This window comes from Melanostigma gelatinosum (assembly GCF_949748355.1).
Source record: "Melanostigma gelatinosum genome assembly, chromosome: 3".
In the NCBI taxonomy this organism is placed as follows: domain Eukaryota; kingdom Metazoa; phylum Chordata; class Actinopteri; order Perciformes; family Zoarcidae; genus Melanostigma; species Melanostigma gelatinosum.
Genome location: NC_136636.1, coordinates 15,378,424 through 15,398,838, shown reverse-complemented (window position 1 = coordinate 15,398,838; position 20,415 = coordinate 15,378,424). Strand labels below are relative to the sequence as shown.

Genomic DNA, 20,415 nt, shown 5'->3' with positions numbered 1-20,415 from the left:
GGCTAGCCTCATACAATTAAAAAACATGACATCGAAACATTTAACAAACATTTATTGAATAAAAAAAACAACAAATCGGTGTAAAAAAAAGAATCTGTATTTTGTTTATTTACTTTTGACGATTTTTATGTCATCGACTGGCCGATCTTGACCGTTAGTTTCTACCATCCCAATTCGGTTCAGCACTCCCATTCCCTGGGCTACTCTTCCAAAAATAGTGTGCTTTCCATCCAACCACTGAGTGGGGCCGAGAGTGAAGAAGAACTGGCTCCCGTTTGTGTCTGGTCCTGCATTGGCCATCGCCAAAATACCAGCACCTAATAGACGCACAAATGAAATTACAATTTCGTGACTTTTTGCTGTTAAACGTAGTATCACACAAATAATAAATGTCAGGAATCTGAAACAATAAATTGGTCCATTTAAATCAGATTTCAAATAAAGAATTTATTGAGGCAAAAATACAACTTTTGCTCAAATTTGGTACATCGACTTTAATAAATGTGTTAATTATTTTTATCATTAATTATGATTTGCTTGGATGTACCTCGCTAACAAATTCAGTTTAATACAACAGCCCTGCAACAATTCCTACCTTAATTTTTTGTCTTAAAAAATAACATCAAAGACTCAGATACTAATTCATGACTTAATTAAATAATTATAAAGGGTGCAGGAGCCTTTTCTTTGTTTACCAGCCTATATTTGCCTCCTCCACATCTACCACCTTGTATTTAATTAAGAGTGTTCCACTGCGATTACCTGTGAATTTCAGTTCTGGGTGCAGCTCATCTTCAAACTGTTTACCAAATATGGAGGCACCACCGCGACCTGTTGGAAGAACAAAGATCAGTAAAACACAGATTTATTATCAAGTGAGGTCACGGAACAAGACAATATTCAAGTATGAACATTTAACTGTGAGTTACATAAATAAAGAACCCCCCCCCACACACACAGGTACTGGTAAGGTCAGACATTTTAAGAACAACTGAGCAAGCACTTGATCCCATTCAGTTTGCTTACAGGCCACACAGAGTAGTAGAAGACGCCACAGTCACTTTGTTTGAATTTCAGCTTCTTCCTTCTAAACGGCGGTATAGGGTCCCACGGTGCAGAACAAAGCCGTATAAAAACAGCTTTGTTCCAGCAGCCATCACGCAGGTGAACAAATCATAGCATAGTGCACAGATGCTATAGAAACGTGTGTGTACTTATTTATTTACTTGTTGATTGATTTTTAGCCTTGTGTACTTTCATCATGTTTGTCTTGTTGTCTGTGCTGATTGTAATGTCTGTCGAGATGGATGCCTCTCTCTCTACATGATTGAACACAAGGCCTACAAAATGTACAGAGGTTTGATTGAGACACAAGCCAATAGATACACTACATATCCAAAATATATATGTCGAAGATTGCACATACAGGAAACACGGCTGCATCAGTGAGGTGGGGCACTGATGTTGGGCAATAAAGCCTGGCTTACAGTTTGTTAAACAGGTCTCTGTGCAGGCCAGTCTAGTTATTTCAAACTTGTGACACAATTTGTATATTTCTTTAAGTTTCACTTCAAAATGAGAAAGGACCTTCCCAAAACTGTTGCTATACATTTGGAGCCACACTATTATAAACAAATATCGTGTGATGTAGCACAGGATTTACCAGTAGCGCTATATTTTATGGGGCCCAATATTTCATTGTTAACAACTATGTTATTTAGTACAAATTTAAGGAAAAATAGAGACTAAGTTTTTGAGTTTAGTTTATGACCAGTAGTTGATTTCTAGACAAACTTCCTTGGGAGAAGTGCTCCATTTAAACCAAAATGAACATATGTTTGCCTGTGAATGTCACAATAATAATTGAACACTTTGACCTACCGGTATGACCCTAGTGCCAGTTTGTAGTTCTTTCCAGTAAACTATCGCTAGCACAAACCTTGAAAAACAGACCAAAATAACTCCAAAAGTACGTGGACACCCCACTGTCTGGATAATAGTGTTTGTGATTAACCCACCTGTTCCTGTAGGGTCTCCTCCCTGCACCATGAAGTCTTTGATTGTTCGATGAAACTTTGTGTTGATGTAGTAGCCTCTTCTGGCCAGCTCTGCGAAGTTCTTGCAGGTTTTTGGCGCATGTCTCCAGTACAGCTCCACCACAATCGGTCCCATCCTGCAATGCATGGTCAGTGTTAGTAGTTGTGTATTTCAACGGAACAGGCAGAACCCTGACGGTGTGTTAAGGATTACCACAAAGCCCTACAATCTGTTTTAGTATCAAGCCCAACGCTTAACTAACATCACCAAACCACCAACGTTACTGAGAGCTAGCTTAGCTGAACTAGCATTCAGCGGTTTTAATAAAAACTTACGTTGTGTCCAAAACCACTGTTGGCGGCTGCCATGTGTCTGCAGGTATCCCCGACATTATCACTCCAAACCAGTACCCTTCGATAGACTTCAAACAAACGTATTTGAATAAAAACTACGGGATTTATCAGACTAGCACGTTCTTTCGATTCATTTCAGGGTGCAGTTTCTTCTTCTGTGGTTGTCGTTCCTCTGCATGTGAGTGGTAGGAAGTCGGCATCAGTTTACCGCCCTCTAGTGAACACAATACGGCAGTTGGCATCTTTTACAATTACAATAATATTAATGTCCTTTTTTTACTGTCGTGTAATTAGTCCAGTAGTTTTTTTTAACTTCATTACATTGGCCTCCACTCGCCCTATTTTTGTTCTATTTTAGTCTTTATAAGTAGTTCCCCTATGTCTTGTTTTGTCAGTTATTTAATATCATATAAGAGTAGGAAAAGCAGGAAGTCTTCACATATGGAAAGCTGGAACTATTAAAAGTATGTCATTTTCATTTCATACAATGACAAACAATTAATAGATTATGAATAAATAATAGATTATCAACATAGCTATAGTTCATTTTGTCCTTCAACTATTTTTTTAATCATTTAATCGTTTCAGCTCTATTTATCAGTCTATTTTTAAAAGAATGAAAGGGAAGTGTGTTCCTATCAAATTCAGTCGCCACTGAGTTTATCTAAATAGTTAATGGTTCTATTAACTTGTCTTTGATCTGAAGTGAATTAAGTGAATCTATTTGCTCCTGAGTGATTAGGCCTGTCTTGTCTGCATCAGCAGTTTTATGGTTGACATGTTATTGTAATCAAAATATCATTGTGACTCCATGCTAGATATTAAATATACATTTTACTGCATTAACACAGGTTAGTTGTAGCTGCCAGCTTAACCGAGACCGATGCAGCAATTTCTACTTCCTCACTGCCATGTGATTAATCAGATGAGAAGGTCTAATCCAATTAGGAAAGTAGCATGCCTGTTAGCACTCCTAAGCTTGCAGCTAGGTCAGGGTATTTTTGTGAGTAAGCCACAAGGATGAAAGAGAGTAAAAGAGGTGTGCCAGTAGTGACAGAAAAATAGACCTCTAGACAGCGTTGAGTTTTAATTTGCATTATTCTTTTTTTGTCAGAGGATCGTCAGAGTTCAGACAGTAACAAGTTCATCTTTTTTGTCTCATCTCAAGTTCCTACACCATGTCAATTGTCAAGATCCACGCCCGAGAGATCTTTGATTCTCGTGGAAACCCCACCGTAGAGGTGGACCTTCACACTGACAGAGGTAGGCAACAACATGACTTATTATAAAATGTATAAAGGTATTGCCCATGTGCCGCTATAATAATATGTATTACATCATATTTAGTGACAGTCATGTCACCACTTGTGTGTCCTCTCTTTGCGCCCATGTACATTTCACAGGCTTGTTTAGGGCAGCTGTACCCAGCGGAGCGTCAACTGGGATCTACGAAGCCCTGGAGCTCAGGGACAATGACAAGTCTCGCTACCTTGGAAAAGGTGTGTATGCCATTTCATTGTTTTATTCTTGAAAAGATAAAAGTTGTTAAATGACAGGTGTGGTTTTGATATTTACCACCAAATATAAACAACCCTTATTGCCTTTGCAGTTCAAAGCAAATTAAATTTCAAGGAAAAAAACAATTTTATACATTTGTCATTTTCTCTATCTTTCTGTGTTGCCTCTCTTTCTCTTTGCCAGATGTGAAAGGGTTAGTGAGTTTCCATTGCCTGTCCCTCTCAATTAAAAACTAAAATTTGTCCATTCGACGGAAGAGAAAAATGAATGAGATGGTCATTTACACAACAACATAACAACTCATCATTGAATGCTTTTGGCAATCAACCAGATCTGATGTGCATGGTGATTTGTCACGAAAGCATGCTCTCACTGCATAAGTGATGTTTAGCCTGTTGATTGATGGACTGTGAAATAAAACATCATTGATTCGTTAAATTAGAGCAATTATTTTTGAATTGTTTGTTTATCTAAAACAAATTCTAAAAGAATTACTGTTGCATGTGTCTCTGTAAATGTGAACTAAAACTTGCATGTGCCCATGTTTGTATTATTGGCTTTACAATAATTGCCCATAATGCTGTGAAAGAATGATCACACGAATATTTCTGCTGCAGGAGTCTCACAGGCTGTAGAACACATCAATTCGACTATTGCACCTGCGCTTGTTGGCCAAGTAAGAAGATAATTCTCCCTCTCTGTCTGTGTTTTGTTTCTCAAATCTTATACAAACTAAGTTTTCACTGTTCATTGCTGTGTTGATTTTGTCTCCTCAGGATGTATCTGTGGTTGAGCAGGAGAGAATTGACCAGATGATGATTGATTTGGACGGCACAGAGAACAAATGTAAGTGACAATTAATCACACTGGTGTGTTTAATCTAAAACAACCATGCACATTGCAATGCAGTCTTCATAACTATCTGGATTACGGCAGATTTCTGTTCAGGGTCTGAAATTAATTAGTTTTTACTACGTCCAGCTGTGACAGGAAAGCTTTTTTTCACATCATTTAATGTGTCAAATGCTGGAATTCAATGTTTGATCTATTTACACAAAAACATTACATGCATGGTAAATTCCAGTGTACAAATTACATCGTGGCTTTCAATAAAACACAAACTAAACTTGCTTTTTTGGGGTCGGAGGGTACTATACACATGCATGTGCATACATGAATGCGCCTGTCTCCGTACAAAAATATTAAGCCTCTGGGTCAACAAAGAAACAGAAAACAATATTAACCTTTTATAATGTTTTGAAGCAAGACACAGGAAGTTAACCTTCTTGTGGAACTGCAGTGTTTATTCATGGACAAACTGAAACCTACACAGTTCCACTTGACAGCCTTACTGTTTATTCTCCACTCCGATTGCCAACAGCTATTCTTTCAGATAGTGTGATACACGAGGTTGAAACAGTAACGAGTGGCTGTGTATGTTTGTGTGCATCTTTTAATATATGGTTATTGATTAGAATAATAATTGTTGATGTTTTTTCTGTTCTCAAACAGCCAAATTTGGAGCGAATGCCATCCTGGGTGTTTCCCTGGCTGTTTGCAAAGCTGGTGCAGCAGAGAAAGGTGTCCCCCTGTATCGTCATATTGCTGACCTGGCAGGAAACTCTGAGGTCATCTTGCCTGTGCCGGTGAGGTTCTGTGTGCCAAATTACATGTCTCACAATAACCGTTTTTTATTCCACATTATTCAGTTCCCCTTCCAGTTCATTGTGAACTCACAGCTCTTGTCCCCCCCCCCTCCACCAGGCCTTCAATGTGATCAACGGTGGCTCCCATGCAGGCAACAAGCTCGCCATGCAGGAGTTCATGATCCTGCCCATCGGCGCGAGCACCTTCAAAGAAGCCATGCGCATTGGAGCCGAGGTCTACCACAATCTCAAGAACGTCATCAAGAAGAAATATGGTCAGGATGCCACCAATGTGGGGGATGAAGGTGGCTTTGCTCCAAACATCCTAGAGAACCAGGAAGGTATGCAAGAGGAATGCTGATCAATAAAAGTCTCTTACAACTGCAAAATTAGCACAGCTTTCAGGTTCCTTTTGGAAAAAAAAAGTTGCGCAGTGTGAAGTCAAACTACTTTTATCACATTGCTGTAAACCAAATGTGCAGCTAGTAAAAACAACTCTACTGATAAATTATGCACACGGTTCTACTTACTGTGCAGCTGTAAGAGAAACCTTGACTCTATATGTTGCATTTGTCTCACAGGCCAAAGCTGTTGTTGCACTTAGAGGAAACCGGCTATAAATAGTGGCGAAAATGTGGAAACAGGCTATTTTGTGAGCCTGTGTGCCAACATCAATGAGCATGACTACAAGGAAAGTTCTACGAGTTGCTTGAACTGAAACAAAAACCTGTCTCGTGCACGGTAATACGCCGTTTACCGCGTCACATTTTGCGTTTGTTTTTGTGACAAAAACGTAGTTTTGGAGACCGAGATACTCATCAGGGATTCCTCCCTGTGAAAGAGCTTATAATGCATGACCCCCTGTCTTCAAGTCTTTCTTTTTGTTAAGACTTTCTATGGTGCACGTTGAGAATGCAGTTGGTGTTTTAATGTTCTCTTGAAAGGCATTTCTAATATTTGGTCCTCTTCATTTACATGCATGGTGGAGCAAAAATATTAGACCTTAGAAAATACTGCAAAACACATACAAGATAAATATTGAATAATGTTAAAACAACATTGTTCTGACACAGAGTCAACAGATAAGATGTATGTTTCGTTGGTAGAATTTGTTTCAGGACTGTTGGATTGCATTTCAGTGTTCGAGTCAGTGTGGAAATCATCATCGTTCATTGTTTTCGGTGGTGCTCCATGCAAGCGTAAATCATACTCAATACTCGATTGTTTAACTCTGCAGCGCTGGAGTTAGTAAAGGAGGCCATCGCCAAAGCAGGATACACAGACGAGGTTGTGATCGCCATGGATGTGGCAGCCTCTGAATTCTACAGGGAGGGAAAATACGACCTGGACTTCAAGTCTCCCGACGACCCGAGCCGTTACATCACTCCCGACGAGCTGGCTGATCTCTACAAGAGCTTTGTGAAGGATTATCCAGGTAACCTTCAGACGTTTTCTCATTTTACACTCTATGTAGCAGGCGAAGAGCAGGACACAGTATAATAGTAATGTCGGCTCCAACATAATCTCACAAGGGAGATTCAGCTCATGGCTGTTCTGTAACTATCGGGTACCTTTCTTATCTTTAATCTGCTCACTCTCCAAACTAATTGATTGTGTTTTAGTATACACTGGTTTACTACACCAAACATTTGTTTCATCCTTGGAATGCTTTAAAAAAACAGCAATTTTCAGAGATCATCTCTGCTTTTTGGATCTTCAAATAGATCATAGAAAGCATTGATCATTGAGAAAGCTCAAGTCTAACAGATATAACTTTTTTTTTGAATTGAAGGAAAGCAAAGGCTGAAAGTCATCTTATTTTTGAAGCAAGTAAAACCGAATCAAAGCACTTGCTAAAATGTAGATCAGACAGATTTGTGCTTTGACTCATCAAGGCAAGCGCCTGTGAATTTCAACAGGAGCTTCAATTCAATCTTTGTCACAACAATCTTCTCTGTTTGTACAACAGTATTCAGTGCTCCAATGACGTGATCGTAGCTTGATATTTTTGACAAAATACAGCTTTCAATATTGCAATGATATTGTGGGGTTGATCATTGTTGCGACGAGACAAGATTGTAATAAATAATCATCAGTGTGTGATCTATAATAATAGAACACTCTGGTACGTTCAGAAGATTGTACTCGCTGTAATGCAACCAGGAAAAGACAACACTTTTGTCATATTATGATATGACCAGATCCAACACCTACAATATCTAGTCTCGGATCACAATATCGATATAACATTGATATATTGCCCAGCTCTAGTTAAATATTTACAGATGTATTTATGTACATTAATAAATGACCCTTTTATAGCATGTTTGTACCTATAAAGAGTTTACAGTCTAATGTAAATACACTGTGATGTTCCAATTTCTCCATGATCCTTTGAGAATGAAAGGATATTTTGGTTTTGTTTCGGTCTTATTTTCCTAATTTTGGCCGTGATGCCTATCGGTGGTAATAACATTGTCTGAGCAGGTTACCTGCAGGGAGTTCTGCGGGAACATGAGCGTTCAGACGATCGCACGGGTTTTCAATAAACCCTGAGGTTTGGCAAACACATTTGGAAAGCTGAAATTGTGAACATCCATCACAGTTCATAGATGAATTTCTTGGTTCAACTTTGAGATACAGTACTTGGCCTGGCACAGTTGTCCTGTGTAGTGGGGGACTTAACAGACATTGTTGGGTGTGCTCACTTTCAGTTTTACCTTGAAATAAAATGGTTTACTCCAGATAAGCTGGTTAAACTGTTGACCTCCTTATGACCCTGTTGAATTGTCCGATTGTCTCATCGTTCATGTTTCCTGCCATGTTGGATCAAGAATATAATTCAATGTTTGATTACAAACTGTAATTGGTTAATCTGTTTGAAGGATCTTTTGAAACATCAGTTGAACGTCATCAGAAATATTTCACTCTAAGCCATATTGATCATCTGTTTCACTATCCAATGAGGAATGCCTGCATATTTACACTTGCAGTGGTTTCCATCGAGGATCCCTTTGACCAGGACGACTGGGCGGCCTGGACCAAGTTCACAGGAAGCACGGACCTCCAGGTTGTTGGAGACGATCTCACAGTGACCAACCCTCGTCGCATCAGCAAGGCTGTGGAGGAGAAGGCCTGCAACTGCCTGCTGCTTAAAGTAAATCAGATTGGCACAGTTACTGAGTCCATGCGAGCGTAAGTCAATGCACCCAGGTTCATTTTAAATTCAGACTTGATGCATACGATGACATGTAATGTCTAGAAGTTGATGGTCTCCCATTTGTCTTCCTCACAGCTGTAAGATGGCTCAGGAGAGTGGCTGGGGTGTGATGGTCAGCCATCGCTCTGGTGAAACTGAAGACACCTTCATCGCTGATTTGGTGGTCGGCTTGTGCACTGGACAGGTAAAATCAGATAATAAAACTGTTTATTGTAGAAGTGTGTCTTTTGAAAAAATGATATATTAGACTTTTATGACAAAAATATTGATTAATCTCCTCTGTTCACATTGGGAAATTGTTGCCACTCTATAAACTACTTTGCTGAAAGTCAGATTTACAATGACTTGGATAAAGTTGAATGGAGACATTAAATCCCTTTGGTTGAAATCATTGTACACATTTTGTCCCTTTCAGATCAAGACTGGGGCACCCTGTCGTTCTGAGCGTTTGGCCAAATACAATCAGATTCTGAGGTAAGTCTCGTTCTTATACAAAATAAGGATTTTTTTTTTATCCATTTGTGCAATTTTTAAAAGTATAAAATGTGATCTTGCCTGTTATGTTCTTTCATTTTTCAAATATCCCCCAATGCCTTTCTGCTTAACTACAACTACTTACTTGTGGTGTATGAATGGAAAACTACATACATTATACTGTTTTAGTAGTTTGTGCATTAATCTCAGTTTGTATCGTTTCTGATCTGTTAAACAGCTTTGTGTCTGTACTTTGCTCAAATCTTTGATGGAGATGTTGAGTTAAACCTGTAATGTAATTAGATACAGGGGGAAAGACCTACTTGTTGTAAAAGATAAATGCATACATTATAAAGAGGAAATTAACTTTTAACTTTTCTTTCCTGTAGGATCGAAGAGGAGCTGGGAGACAAGGCTCTTTTTGCTGGAAAAAACTTCAGAAAACCATTGACGGAGTAAATGATGATGAAGCATTTACTTCACATAGAAATGGATTCATGCATGCAAATCCATAATGATGCATTGGATAACATATCAAAACAATAATGGATAATGTAGAGCTACTTGTGATGGTGTAATTTATAGAGAGAACTTACTGTAGTCACTGAAATTGTAACACTTGACTATCAAGTCTTCGACTGTATTCTGCCATGCTTTTTCATGTGGAGTAAAATAATAGATCTCACAAACGCTGCACTTGGAGACGGTTAATAAAGTTTTCTTAGTGACCGAATTGATTGTGATTATTTCTCCCATGTTTCATTTTATTTTGCTGTGGTGGTAGATGCTTTGGTGACTGGAGATTGACGTCCCACATCTTTTGATGATTTCGCCAGTTTAAATAGATGTATAATAAAGTGAAGCAACGGGACAATTCAATCTGATTATTAAAGAGAGGGACCTGCGGAGCCCTAAATAAACCCCAAATATGGAAAAAGATGAAAACTATCCCAATCTGCAAATGTCTTAACAGACATTATTACAGTAATGCAGTGTTATTCAGATGATGTTTGTTCCTGTGTTAACAGCATACTATATAATACTAACTACTTAAGTCTTAAAACCTTGTGGTAAATCAATGATAAACTTGTTTATCTTGGGGAATTATTTTGTTGCATTTTCACTGAACTCCAGCACCTGATGCTCTTTTCTATCTCTTACTCGTCTCATTCGCACACACTCATCATTTTAAAGTCCTCTGCACCTTTGCAAGGAGATTCATAATATTCAAGCTTGTTGTATGCTGCTACATGGATATATATATTTATATGTGTATATATATATATGTATATATAAGTGTATATATATATAGTGTGTGTGTGTGTGTGTGTGTGTGTGTGTATATATATATATATATATATACACACACAGACTATACACATTTACATATATACACACAGTCGGGCTGTAAATACGAGAAATAACGTGATATTATTAGTCAGTGTTTTTCCTACACCACAGTGTCACATGAACAGCACTGTTCCGGTCGGTGGTAGATTAATGTCATATCTTACATAATAATGTGTATTAACCTCAGCACACACACAGTGTGATACGTTGTTTGATTCATGGAGGCCCGTGTGTGTGTGTGTGCAGCAGCTGATGATGAGCAGGCTCCGTGGTTCCTGCTCCTGCTGCTGATCCGCGGCACATGCTCAGTTATGTACACCCAGACAACTTTGAAGGCTTAGCTGTGGCTGCTGAGGTCATTGCACTGGGAGAAAAAAAAATAGACTGACTCGCTCCACTACACCGCCTCCATTTTGAATAGCCATGTAATAGGGGATTCGCATAGTTTTTGTGTGTATCGCCCACTGCGCTACGCAGTGTCAACAAGCCACATCCAAACATCCCTCGACATGGACGACCTGTTCAGTCCGCGGAGGTAACTTGATCAACTTAACCGTGTTTTAGTTATTTATTGAATACGTCTCGAAGTGCTTTGTAGCGTGACTTTAAGAACCGTTTGTATCAAACAGTCGGAGTGTCAGTGGTCACGAAGTTCGTGCCTGGCTAACCAGCTAACGTTAGCCAAATACCAGCGTAACGTTACTGTCTGATAGCAGCTAGTAGCTCCTGTTAATAATGGATATCTGTGCGCTTTGGTGTTAGCTTACAGCTCTGGTCTGCAGCTTTTATTTTAAATAATGTCAGTAAAGCAGATTCACGTTGTGCATCCTTTTAATACATCTGTTCGTCCCTCTGGGCTTGACGTGTTGACACTGGTCGTTGTCGGTATTTGTGTGTCAACGACATGTTGTGGGACGCTAACGTTGATATTTATTATCGATCGCATACTTTAGCTGAACAGTTAGCCACGAGACGGAGTCAGCCAGCTTCTGTCAACCTGTTAGGATCTCCTAAAGTAGCACACACTGTTCTCGTAATGGTGACCGGAGAGAATTAGCGGCTCGTGTATGATTGATTGACAGTCTTTAGCGGTAGCTGGCGTCGGGTTTCATTCATGTAATAAAAGGAAACGGCGCAGGTCACAGCTGAGATTGGCTCGCAGTGATGGAGGGGCGGGATGTTATTCTGCTGAAATCACTGTGCAGTGGGAGGTGAAGCTGCTCTGACAGCCAACTCATACACATATCGATCATGCGTGTGTGTGTGCGTGTGTGTGTGTGTGCACGCACGCACGCACACCGTGCGGCGTTAATCACCTGATAATTCACGCTTCATACATGGCCGACTGCCATTAATTAAACTGAGTTTACTTTCCCTTGACTCTAAAGACTTTGCCAAAGTCTAAACTGTGCGTTCAAACGAGTTATTAATGCATATGATGCAGCGTGTGATGCTTTTTTTTTTTTACCATTTCAGGAGCCTGAACAGCACACAGGGCGAGATAAGAGTGGGACCGAGTCATCAGGTGAACTGATTTATGTCTAGGACTATGTTAAAGAAGTGTGCCTGCTGAGTGTCTTCGTGTCCTATTAGGCTCATTATAAAACCGGTCAGACCTGCCTGTTCAGTTTGAAACAGATTCTAGCAGGTACTCTTACGAAACAGCAGCAATATCTGTTTGATGATAATAAAATATTGTATTCATTTAATTATAATTCATTACACATTGCAATACGGCACATTATTGACTCTTAAAATGACTTTTTCCCCCCCCAAAAGGGAGTCTTGAAAACCTCGTGAATATGTGTGATTTAGCCCTGTAATTCTCCCCTTGTTAAACATAAATCTTTGCAGGATGTTCTGTTGCAGTTCTTCAGCTGGTCTAATACGTTTTTGATGGTTTCACTGCAGGCCAAACTTCCAGAGATGCAGCCGCGGTCTGCTCCTGGTTTACAGACGCAGACGGAGGTTGAGGAGCTGATGTGGATGCCTGGAGTCAATGACTGTGACCTACTCATGTACCTCAGAGCTGCCAGGTCAGTGTTTGCACTACACTGGTACTGGTACTGGTGAAATAACAAGTGTTACTATCTTTTTGACAGTCCTTAGAAATACACCCTCAATATATATTTTGCCCTTTTTGTTTTTTAAGGAGCATGGCAGCGTTTGCGGGGATGTGTGATGGCGGATCCACGGAGGATGGATGTTTAGCAGCCTCCCGTGATGACACCACGCTCAACGCACTCAACATGGTGCGGTGCACAACTTAAATTATACTCATCAGTATCCAGTAAAGTCAAGGAACTCCAATAATGCCTTGCAGATTTACAAACTTCTTTTGTTTTTTTTCTCAATTGTAGCTACATGCAAGTCATTATGATGCAGCCAAAGCTCTCCAGCGTCTGGTGAAGAAGCCTCTGCCGAAACTGATCGAGAAGTGCTGGTCGGAGGATGATGTGGTGAGACGCCTTTAGCTAGTAGTGCCGGTACTGCTGTTAGTCCTGAACAGTGTTTCTGCAGGCTGATAAAAAGGATGCAAACTGTTGATGCATTATATGCTTATCATATTGAGTGAGTGTAAAAATATAGTTCTCTGATCAGAAATATGCAGTTTACTCATCTTTGTACACTAAAATGTGATACAAGCCTGCACTAAAAGTTTTTTTTAACCCGCTACCTTAGTTTTAAATGGCAGGTCAGTCTAGTACTTGTTTAACAACTGCTGCTATACATCACAACATGCACATGATCTATACTGGAGCCTTTTGACTGGCAACTGTATATCATTTAATCTGATCCACTACCCTCCCTCATGTTTCCCTCCAGAAACGCTTCATCAAAGGTCTGAGACAGTATGGAAAGAATTTCTTTCGGATCCGGAAGGACTTTCTGCCCAGCAAAAAGACTGTAATTTAACACCGCTTTTGCAATGCAGTGCTGTGATTTGCTGTGATTTTATGAAGGCTGTATTGTTCTTGGATTGCTCCTAAAAGTTGTGGTATCTTCTCATCAGGGGGAACTGATCACCTTCTATTACCACTGGAAGAAAACTCCCGAGGCTGCAGGCACGAGAGCTTATCGACAGCAACGCCGACAGCCGTCCTCTCGCAAAGCCAAGACCCGCTCTGCTGCCGTTCCGGTCACCCCATCGCGAAATTATTCAGGTGAGCTCCAAGTGTTCCCCATTTTTCATACAAAGTGTGGCAGTCGTGTGAGCTGGACGTCTTCATCGAACCTGATCTTTTCCTTTGCAGTGGATGCGAGTTCTGCGAGTGAGGATGATCTGGACAGTGAAGACAGTGAACAGGAAATCAAGAGCTGCAGCCACTGTGGTACAACAAGTAAGGGCATGTCTTTATTTGCGATTTACTTTTTGGAATACTAATGTTTGGCAGGTTTCTGTAAAAGACTCTTTCCTATGTTGAAAAAAAATACCTGATAGTGCATTAAAATGTTTGGAAAACTTGTGTCTCACGTGTTTGTTTTTTTTTCCCCGATTCAGATTTGAAGGATTTGCACCAGGGGCGAAGAGACAACCCATTGCTGTGCACTACTTGTCGCACACATGAAAATAAACATAGATGTCTGCTGCCAGCACCAAAATCCGCAGGCGCCCCATTCTTGTTTAAACCTGTCAAAGAGGAAGAAGAGGTGAACAGCAAGCATGGCATGAGGACACGAAGGAGCAGAGCACCTGTAAGCCTGAGGCTAGCAGAGCAGTCACACTGTTTACTTCCAGTAATGAACATTCACAAGAAAACGTCTGTGCAAATGCAATTTTGCACTTCAGATGTCATTATGATGAACAACAGATTTCACACCCTTATTGAATCTGTCAAAAGTTTTCACTGTGACTCTTTAGCTAGGAACATACCTCGTACATTCGGGCAGTTATTCCCAAACACTGGTGTCCAAACGACGGGTGGGTCGCAGGGGATTTAATTAGGGTCGCTCAGTAAATGGGCAGAATTTATTGCAGTCTTTTATTTAACATTTATATCTGCAGTACACCTTTGAGCCGCATGAATGTTTGCATTGTGAAAATTGTAAAAAAAAAAAAAAAATGTCTGGTTTACTTTTTGATGTTAATATAAGTTGGTTGGGGATCGGCAGTAGAAATGATCAGGAATTCGCTCTTCTCATAATTTATAGATCTGGCCTATTGTGAAATTTAAAAAGTGAATCTCCAGAAAAATTGTTTTGTAAACTCTGCATTCATGTTATTCTTACATGTGTTTTAACAACATTAACTAGTGAATGTTATTTTACAGCAGCTGTCATCTTTAAGAAGTGGCCACAGGAGGCTCACAGGTTCCCCCACCAGTGAGGATCATCAGTCCAGTAGCCAGCCCTCCCCGAGTGTGACCACCTCTAATTCTTTGAGATCGTCTTCCACAGATATTAAGAATGAATCCAGCAAGAAGACCAACAAGGTAGACATAATCTACACATTTCATATACATTTTGCACTTGTATGACGTCTCACCAGACCAGCAGGGTTGTTTGCATACTATCGTCTGATGAGGAATTTTTCAAAGAAACAACACACGCACATTATATGTAATATAAAAAATGTGTCTCTTGAGAATTCATGTAATACTGCTGCAGCCGTGGATGCTTGTCGTTCACTTCCTGAGGTTTTTGTGTCCGTAATTAACACCACTGTGTGTAAATGTCATGCTGTGTCCACAGAAGATAAAAGAGGAGGTAACGTCACCAAAGACAACAAAACGTGTCCGGGAGAGTCCTGCTCAGGAGCCTGACGAGGCTGAGAAAGTTGCACCCAAAAGGCCGAAGACACGGGTGAGAGGGAACACTTAATGTCAAACACCATTTGTGTAAAAACGTATTTTTGCAACATTTACATTCTGCAAAATGATGGCGGTCAGCTGAATTGTTTACATCATGTATTTGTTTGTTCCTCCAGGATCCCCGGAGCTCACGGTCAGATGGAGAGGCCGAGGTGGAGGAGGAAAGCTCTTCAGAAAGCCGCAGTGCTCAGGACGACGGCAGCAGTGACACCAAAGACATCGATCAGGACAACCGCAGCTCCTCTCCCAGCATTCCCAGCCCTCAGCAGGGCAACGAGAGCGACTCCGACTCCTCCGCCCAGCCGAACGGCGTCCCACCAGAGCCTGTTGCTCCGGCTGCAGTGTTGGCTGACGCGCCAATCCCACCGGCCCTCCCCTCTCAGGGCCATCCCATCGCTCCTCAGCCAATGCAAAGCAGCCCTCCAGCTGGTCCTGCTCAGAGCCCTCCTCCTTCTCCAGACCCCCGTCAGTCAGCTGCCACAGCGGGCTCAAACAGCCGACCCCAGCCCGCTCCTCACTCTCTTTCTGGTCCACCATCTCTTCCATCAGCACTGGGTCAGGACTCTCCTCTTTCTACAGCGTTTCAGCTCCCACCTGTTCTTAACTCTGCACAGCCTCTGCAGCCTCATGGCCCGTCACCTCAGGCCCCCCAGCGACCCACACCCTTCTTTAGGGAGTCTCAGCTCCCCCAGCCTCCTCCATCTGGCCCACAAGTCAAGCCTCCTCCCACCACTCCCATTCCACCTTCACACAAACAGATGCCCCACCAGTCTGCTACACCTTTCCCTCAGATGCCCTCTAACCTGCCCCCTCCTCCTGCTTTAAAGCCGCTCAATATTCTGCCCAACCAGCATCCTCCGGGTGCTCCCCCTCCCCCCCTTCAGCTCATGCCACAGCTTTTGCCAATGCAGTCACTCCCGACCCAACTTCCAGTGATCTCTCAGGTGCAGACCCACCCTGGAAAAAGCTTGGCTTCCTCTCATCCACCTGCTGCAGCCTCACACCCTCTCACCTCTGCAACATCCTCCGCTATTGGCCCTGTCCCGAGCCTCCAGCCGTCATTCCCGCCCCTTCCTCCGAGACCCTCGGCGAGCCCCATGGCAGGAGGATGCCAAATTCAGATTAAAGAAGAGCCACTGGATGAGATGGAAGAGGCTGAGAGCTCACCGTCTCCTCCTCGGAGTCCCTCGCCAGAGCCCACCATAGTCAGCGTGGCAAGCCATGCCAGCCAGTCTGCACGGTACGCCCGGAGACATTCTTTCTCAGGAGAAGGTTTTTACGTTCCTGTGTATTGTTGTGAACGCAGATAGAACCGTGTTTGAATGCAGATTATGCCCGTTTTATTTACTTTTATTGAGAATCCAATTTGAAGAAAAATTCCACCAGTTATGGTGCCATTTTACTTACAGTATGGAAAGCAACACAAGTGGTCAGACAACCGGACGTTTCAAACAAATCCCTCAGTTTCAATCTGCGATAACTGAATCGTTTTTGGCCACTTGGGGGGGCAGTGAAACCAAGCTGACATATTATCACTTAATAAGTGGATAAGGGGAACTTGTTAGCAGACAGTTGCCTATTTACACATCCAGCAGATTAAGAGCAACACTAGATTACATTGGGAGGTACTGTGACAAATATAAGTGTCCAATATTTGTTATTGCATAACTACATTCATTGTGGTTGACTGAGTTGAAACTGTTTGCACCAGCAGGTTTGGAGCCTGAAATGTCCTTATAGCTGCCAGGAATATCACCCAAAACTACCATTGAATGAATCATGTTGCTATTTTTATCAATCACACTAAAAATAATGGCCATCTTCTATTCCTTTCAGGTTCATCAAACATTTGGATCGCGGTTACAACTCCTGTGCCAGAACAGACCTGTTCTTCACTCCACTTTCAGCCTCCAAGCTGGCCAAGAAAAGGGAGGAGGCTGTTGAAAAGTCCAGGAGAGAAGCGGAGCTCAGTGCCCGACAAGAACGCGAAAGAGAGAAAGAGAGAGAAAGGGAGGCAGATAGAAATGCTGTGAGTCATTCATTCTGTTATTAAACATCGTCTCTGTCATAATCATGTTTGAGTTGTCTCACACGCTGTCTTTGCTTCCAGAGAGCCTCCAGCTCCTCCCACGACAGTCGTATGAGTGATGTTCAGATGACGGTTCAGGTCCACGGACGCCACTCCTTTGAGCAGCCGCCCACCACTGTCGCCGCGGTGCCCCCCTACATTGGCCCCGATACACCAGCTCTGCGCACCCTGAGTGAATATGCCCGACCCCATGTCATGTCGCCCTCCAACCGCAACCACCCTTTCTACGTGTCGCTGAGCCCTGGCGACCCCTTGCTGGCCTACCACATGCCCGGTCTGTACAGCGCTGAGCCCAGCCTCAGAGAACGCGAGCTCAGGAACCTGCGAGAGAGGGAGCTCCGCGAGAGGATGAAGCCCGGCTACGAGGTCAAGCCCCCAGACATGGAAACGTTACACCCCTCGGCCAACCCCATGGAGCACTTCGCCCGACACGGGGCGATAGGTCTGCCTCACATACCCGGGCCTCCCCACCACTTCGCAGCCTTCCATCCCGGGCTGAACCAGCTGGAGCGGGAGAGGATGATGCTGGCAGGACATCAGCTGCGCCCTGAGATGGGTTACGCAGAGCGACTCACTGCCGAGCGGCTCCACGCAGAGAGGATGGCATCTGTGGCTTCAGACCCTGCTGCCAGGCTGCAGATGCTCAATGTGACGCCGCACCATCACCAGCACTCTCACGTTCACTCACACCTCCACCTGCACCAACAGGATCCCCTCGGTCAAGGTGAGTTTGGACTGATTGACTTGATGGCTTGTGAGAAGTGAATTAGTCGGTTGATATATCTGGTGGTGAGAAGTTGACCTGCATTTACCGTATGATTTTATTTCTTTATCCAGGTTTAAGCCCTCATCCTCTGGACGCCCTGGCACCAGGACCACGTCTGGCCCGGTTTGCCTTCCCCGGCGGCCCGATCCACAACCCGTTACTCAGCGATCTTCCTCATGATCATGAGATGCTGCGCCACCCAATGTTTGGTTTGTAATCTCAACTCACAGCCTACAACTTGAGTATCTTTTTGAGTCCAGTTCCTCCAATTTGGTCTTTCTGTATCTGTGTTTTCCAGCTGCATATCCCAGAGAGCTGCAGGGCCACATTCCTCAGATGTCTGCTGCTCACCAGCTCCAGGCCATGCATGCTCAGTCTGCAGAGCTGCAGAGGATGGCTATGGAGCAGCAGTGGCTGCATGCGCATCACCTGCATGGAGGCCCTCTACCGAGTCAGGAAGATTATTACAGGTGAGGATTTTCAATGTCCTATCTAGTGCACAGGCTGAAACAATTTACTTTAGGAATAGACCAGAGAGTAAAGAATGTGTTTCCGTGATTAAAAGCATCACATAAAATACTTTTAGTATTTGTGCAGTGGTCATTTGCTCCACGATGGAGACAAATCATTCCACATTGCTCAGTTAAACTAAAATGTGTTTCCTTGTTTCTTTTCTCTGAAGCCGTCTGAAGAAAGAAGGTGACAAACCATCTTGAGTGCCAGGTGGTGCATGCCCTGAAAACCCTACACTCATACCCAATCGAATACTGTGTACTTTTTAAGACTTTAAGAGAATATTTGTGTGTCTTTTTCTTTTGCTTTAATATATTTTAGAGAAATCTTTGTGGATCTTTACGTGCATTCCTTGTTCAGCACTTAATGAGACTGTCTAAGTCCGTCTGAGATTTTCATGTCGCTTAAGACTTCATACTAGTTTTATTCTCAAAATAACGAACAATCTCACGCGTTCATGTGAGATTTAAAATGACAGATTTTCTCTAACAAACTGTTAAAGTGTTTCATACGCAGTGATATGAATTTGCTAAACTATAGCTCTTATAAAGGATGTGGAAACTGACTGACTTCGGTCCTAAGTTTAAATATCTATCTATGATTTCCTTGTACATAATAACATTTAAATCTGTGTCTGGATGATTGTAACGACCTAGCATGACTCAACCTTCATTTTTCACCAAACTAGAGTAGCAAGTTGCATTGTGGTGTTTAGACTTTGAAAGCATAGTAGAGGTTGGTTTTACTCTTAAATCTGCTAAATATTTGTCTAAATCCTAAAGTTTTATATATATCAAGATATCTTTTCACAGTATAACCGAAGCTTTTATTCGCTCATTTTTGAGATTGTAAATATTACATGTTCACAATATTCTATATGAATGAGTACTATTGATATAGCAGTAGACGTGAAAACCTGACCCTCGATTCAGCACGATAGCATTAAATAAATCATAAGCTAAAACAGTATATAGTATTATAAGGCGAGACAATTGTTAATTGGACCATGATCTGTCACTACAGACAGAAAGTTTCATTAAAATAATGTGTTTACATCGTTTTAATGGGAGTAAATGAATTGGAGAGAAACAAAATCTGAAGCATTTTAATGAATTTTTAAAAGAACGGCCTTTGAATTCAATATTTATGTGACATCATTTGAAAGTGTATCCATTGCATATTTATTTCAATAAATATTTCTGCAATGACACCTGATTCTCTTTGCACTTGGAGTTCCTCTGAAACAACAGCCTGTGGTATTACCAGGTTATTAGGTACACCTTGCTAAAACTACTGCCGTCTATTACAACAGTCCAACAGTACATTGTACCTTCATGGAAGTCGTAATCAGTTTGTGTTGGTACTGTTTTAGAGAGATTGTGATATAACTGTATGGTCATGTTGGAGGATATAGTGTCTGGTGCTGTTGAACTGAATTGCATTGTACTGACAGGTGTTTCTGTTATTTTGTCCACCCCGTTAATATCAATAAGGGCTGCATAGCAGGAACACCTATTTTTGTAATATAATGTTTTAAACTGCATTGATTTTAGCTAGGTGTACTAAATAAACTGGCAAAAGCGTGTGTGTGTATATACTGTGTGAAAATGACAGTATGGGTTCATGTTAGCGCTGCTT

General features: G+C 41.8%; 3 protein-coding genes across 3 annotated transcripts; 2 read left to right on the top strand and 1 right to left on the bottom strand.

Moving 5' to 3' along the window:
• Positions 1–34: 34 nt before the first annotated feature.
• ppil1 (peptidylprolyl isomerase (cyclophilin)-like 1) lies at positions 35–2,548 on the bottom strand. The gene is made up of 4 exons (XM_079265323.1): positions 2,373–2,548; positions 2,019–2,173; positions 763–831; positions 35–317 (listed from the first exon to the last, which is right to left on the bottom strand). Exons 1-4 carry the CDS (start codon positions 2,426–2,428, stop codon positions 106–108), a joined length of 492 nt encoding a protein of 163 aa, XP_079121449.1. The 5' UTR covers positions 2,429–2,548; the 3' UTR covers positions 35–105.
• A 1,020-nt stretch (positions 2,549–3,568) lies between these two features.
• Positions 3,569–9,707, top strand: eno1b (enolase 1b, (alpha); the record flags this gene model as incomplete). The annotated part of the gene is made up of 11 exons (XM_079265782.1): positions 3,569–3,653; positions 3,794–3,889; positions 4,526–4,584; positions 4,685–4,754; positions 5,421–5,554; positions 5,673–5,895; positions 6,792–6,989; positions 8,548–8,749; positions 8,850–8,958; positions 9,190–9,248; positions 9,638–9,707. The coding sequence occupies 11 exons, from the start codon at positions 3,569–3,571 to the stop codon at positions 9,705–9,707; spliced, it is 1,305 nt and encodes a 434-aa protein (XP_079121908.1).
• A 1,322-nt stretch (positions 9,708–11,029) lies between these two features.
• On the top strand, positions 11,030–20,359 carry rereb (arginine-glutamic acid dipeptide (RE) repeats b). Its single transcript, XM_079265438.1, has 17 exons — positions 11,030–11,133; positions 12,075–12,123; positions 12,510–12,634; positions 12,751–12,850; positions 12,959–13,057; positions 13,425–13,505; positions 13,612–13,762; positions 13,853–13,939; positions 14,101–14,294; positions 14,870–15,031; positions 15,291–15,401; positions 15,526–16,649; positions 17,246–17,438; positions 17,520–18,222; positions 18,336–18,473; positions 18,563–18,734; positions 18,947–20,359. The coding sequence occupies exons 1-17, from the start codon at positions 11,108–11,110 to the stop codon at positions 18,978–18,980; spliced, it is 3,549 nt and encodes a 1,182-aa protein (XP_079121564.1). The 5' UTR covers positions 11,030–11,107; the 3' UTR covers positions 18,981–20,359.
• Positions 20,360–20,415: the final 56 nt, after the last annotated feature.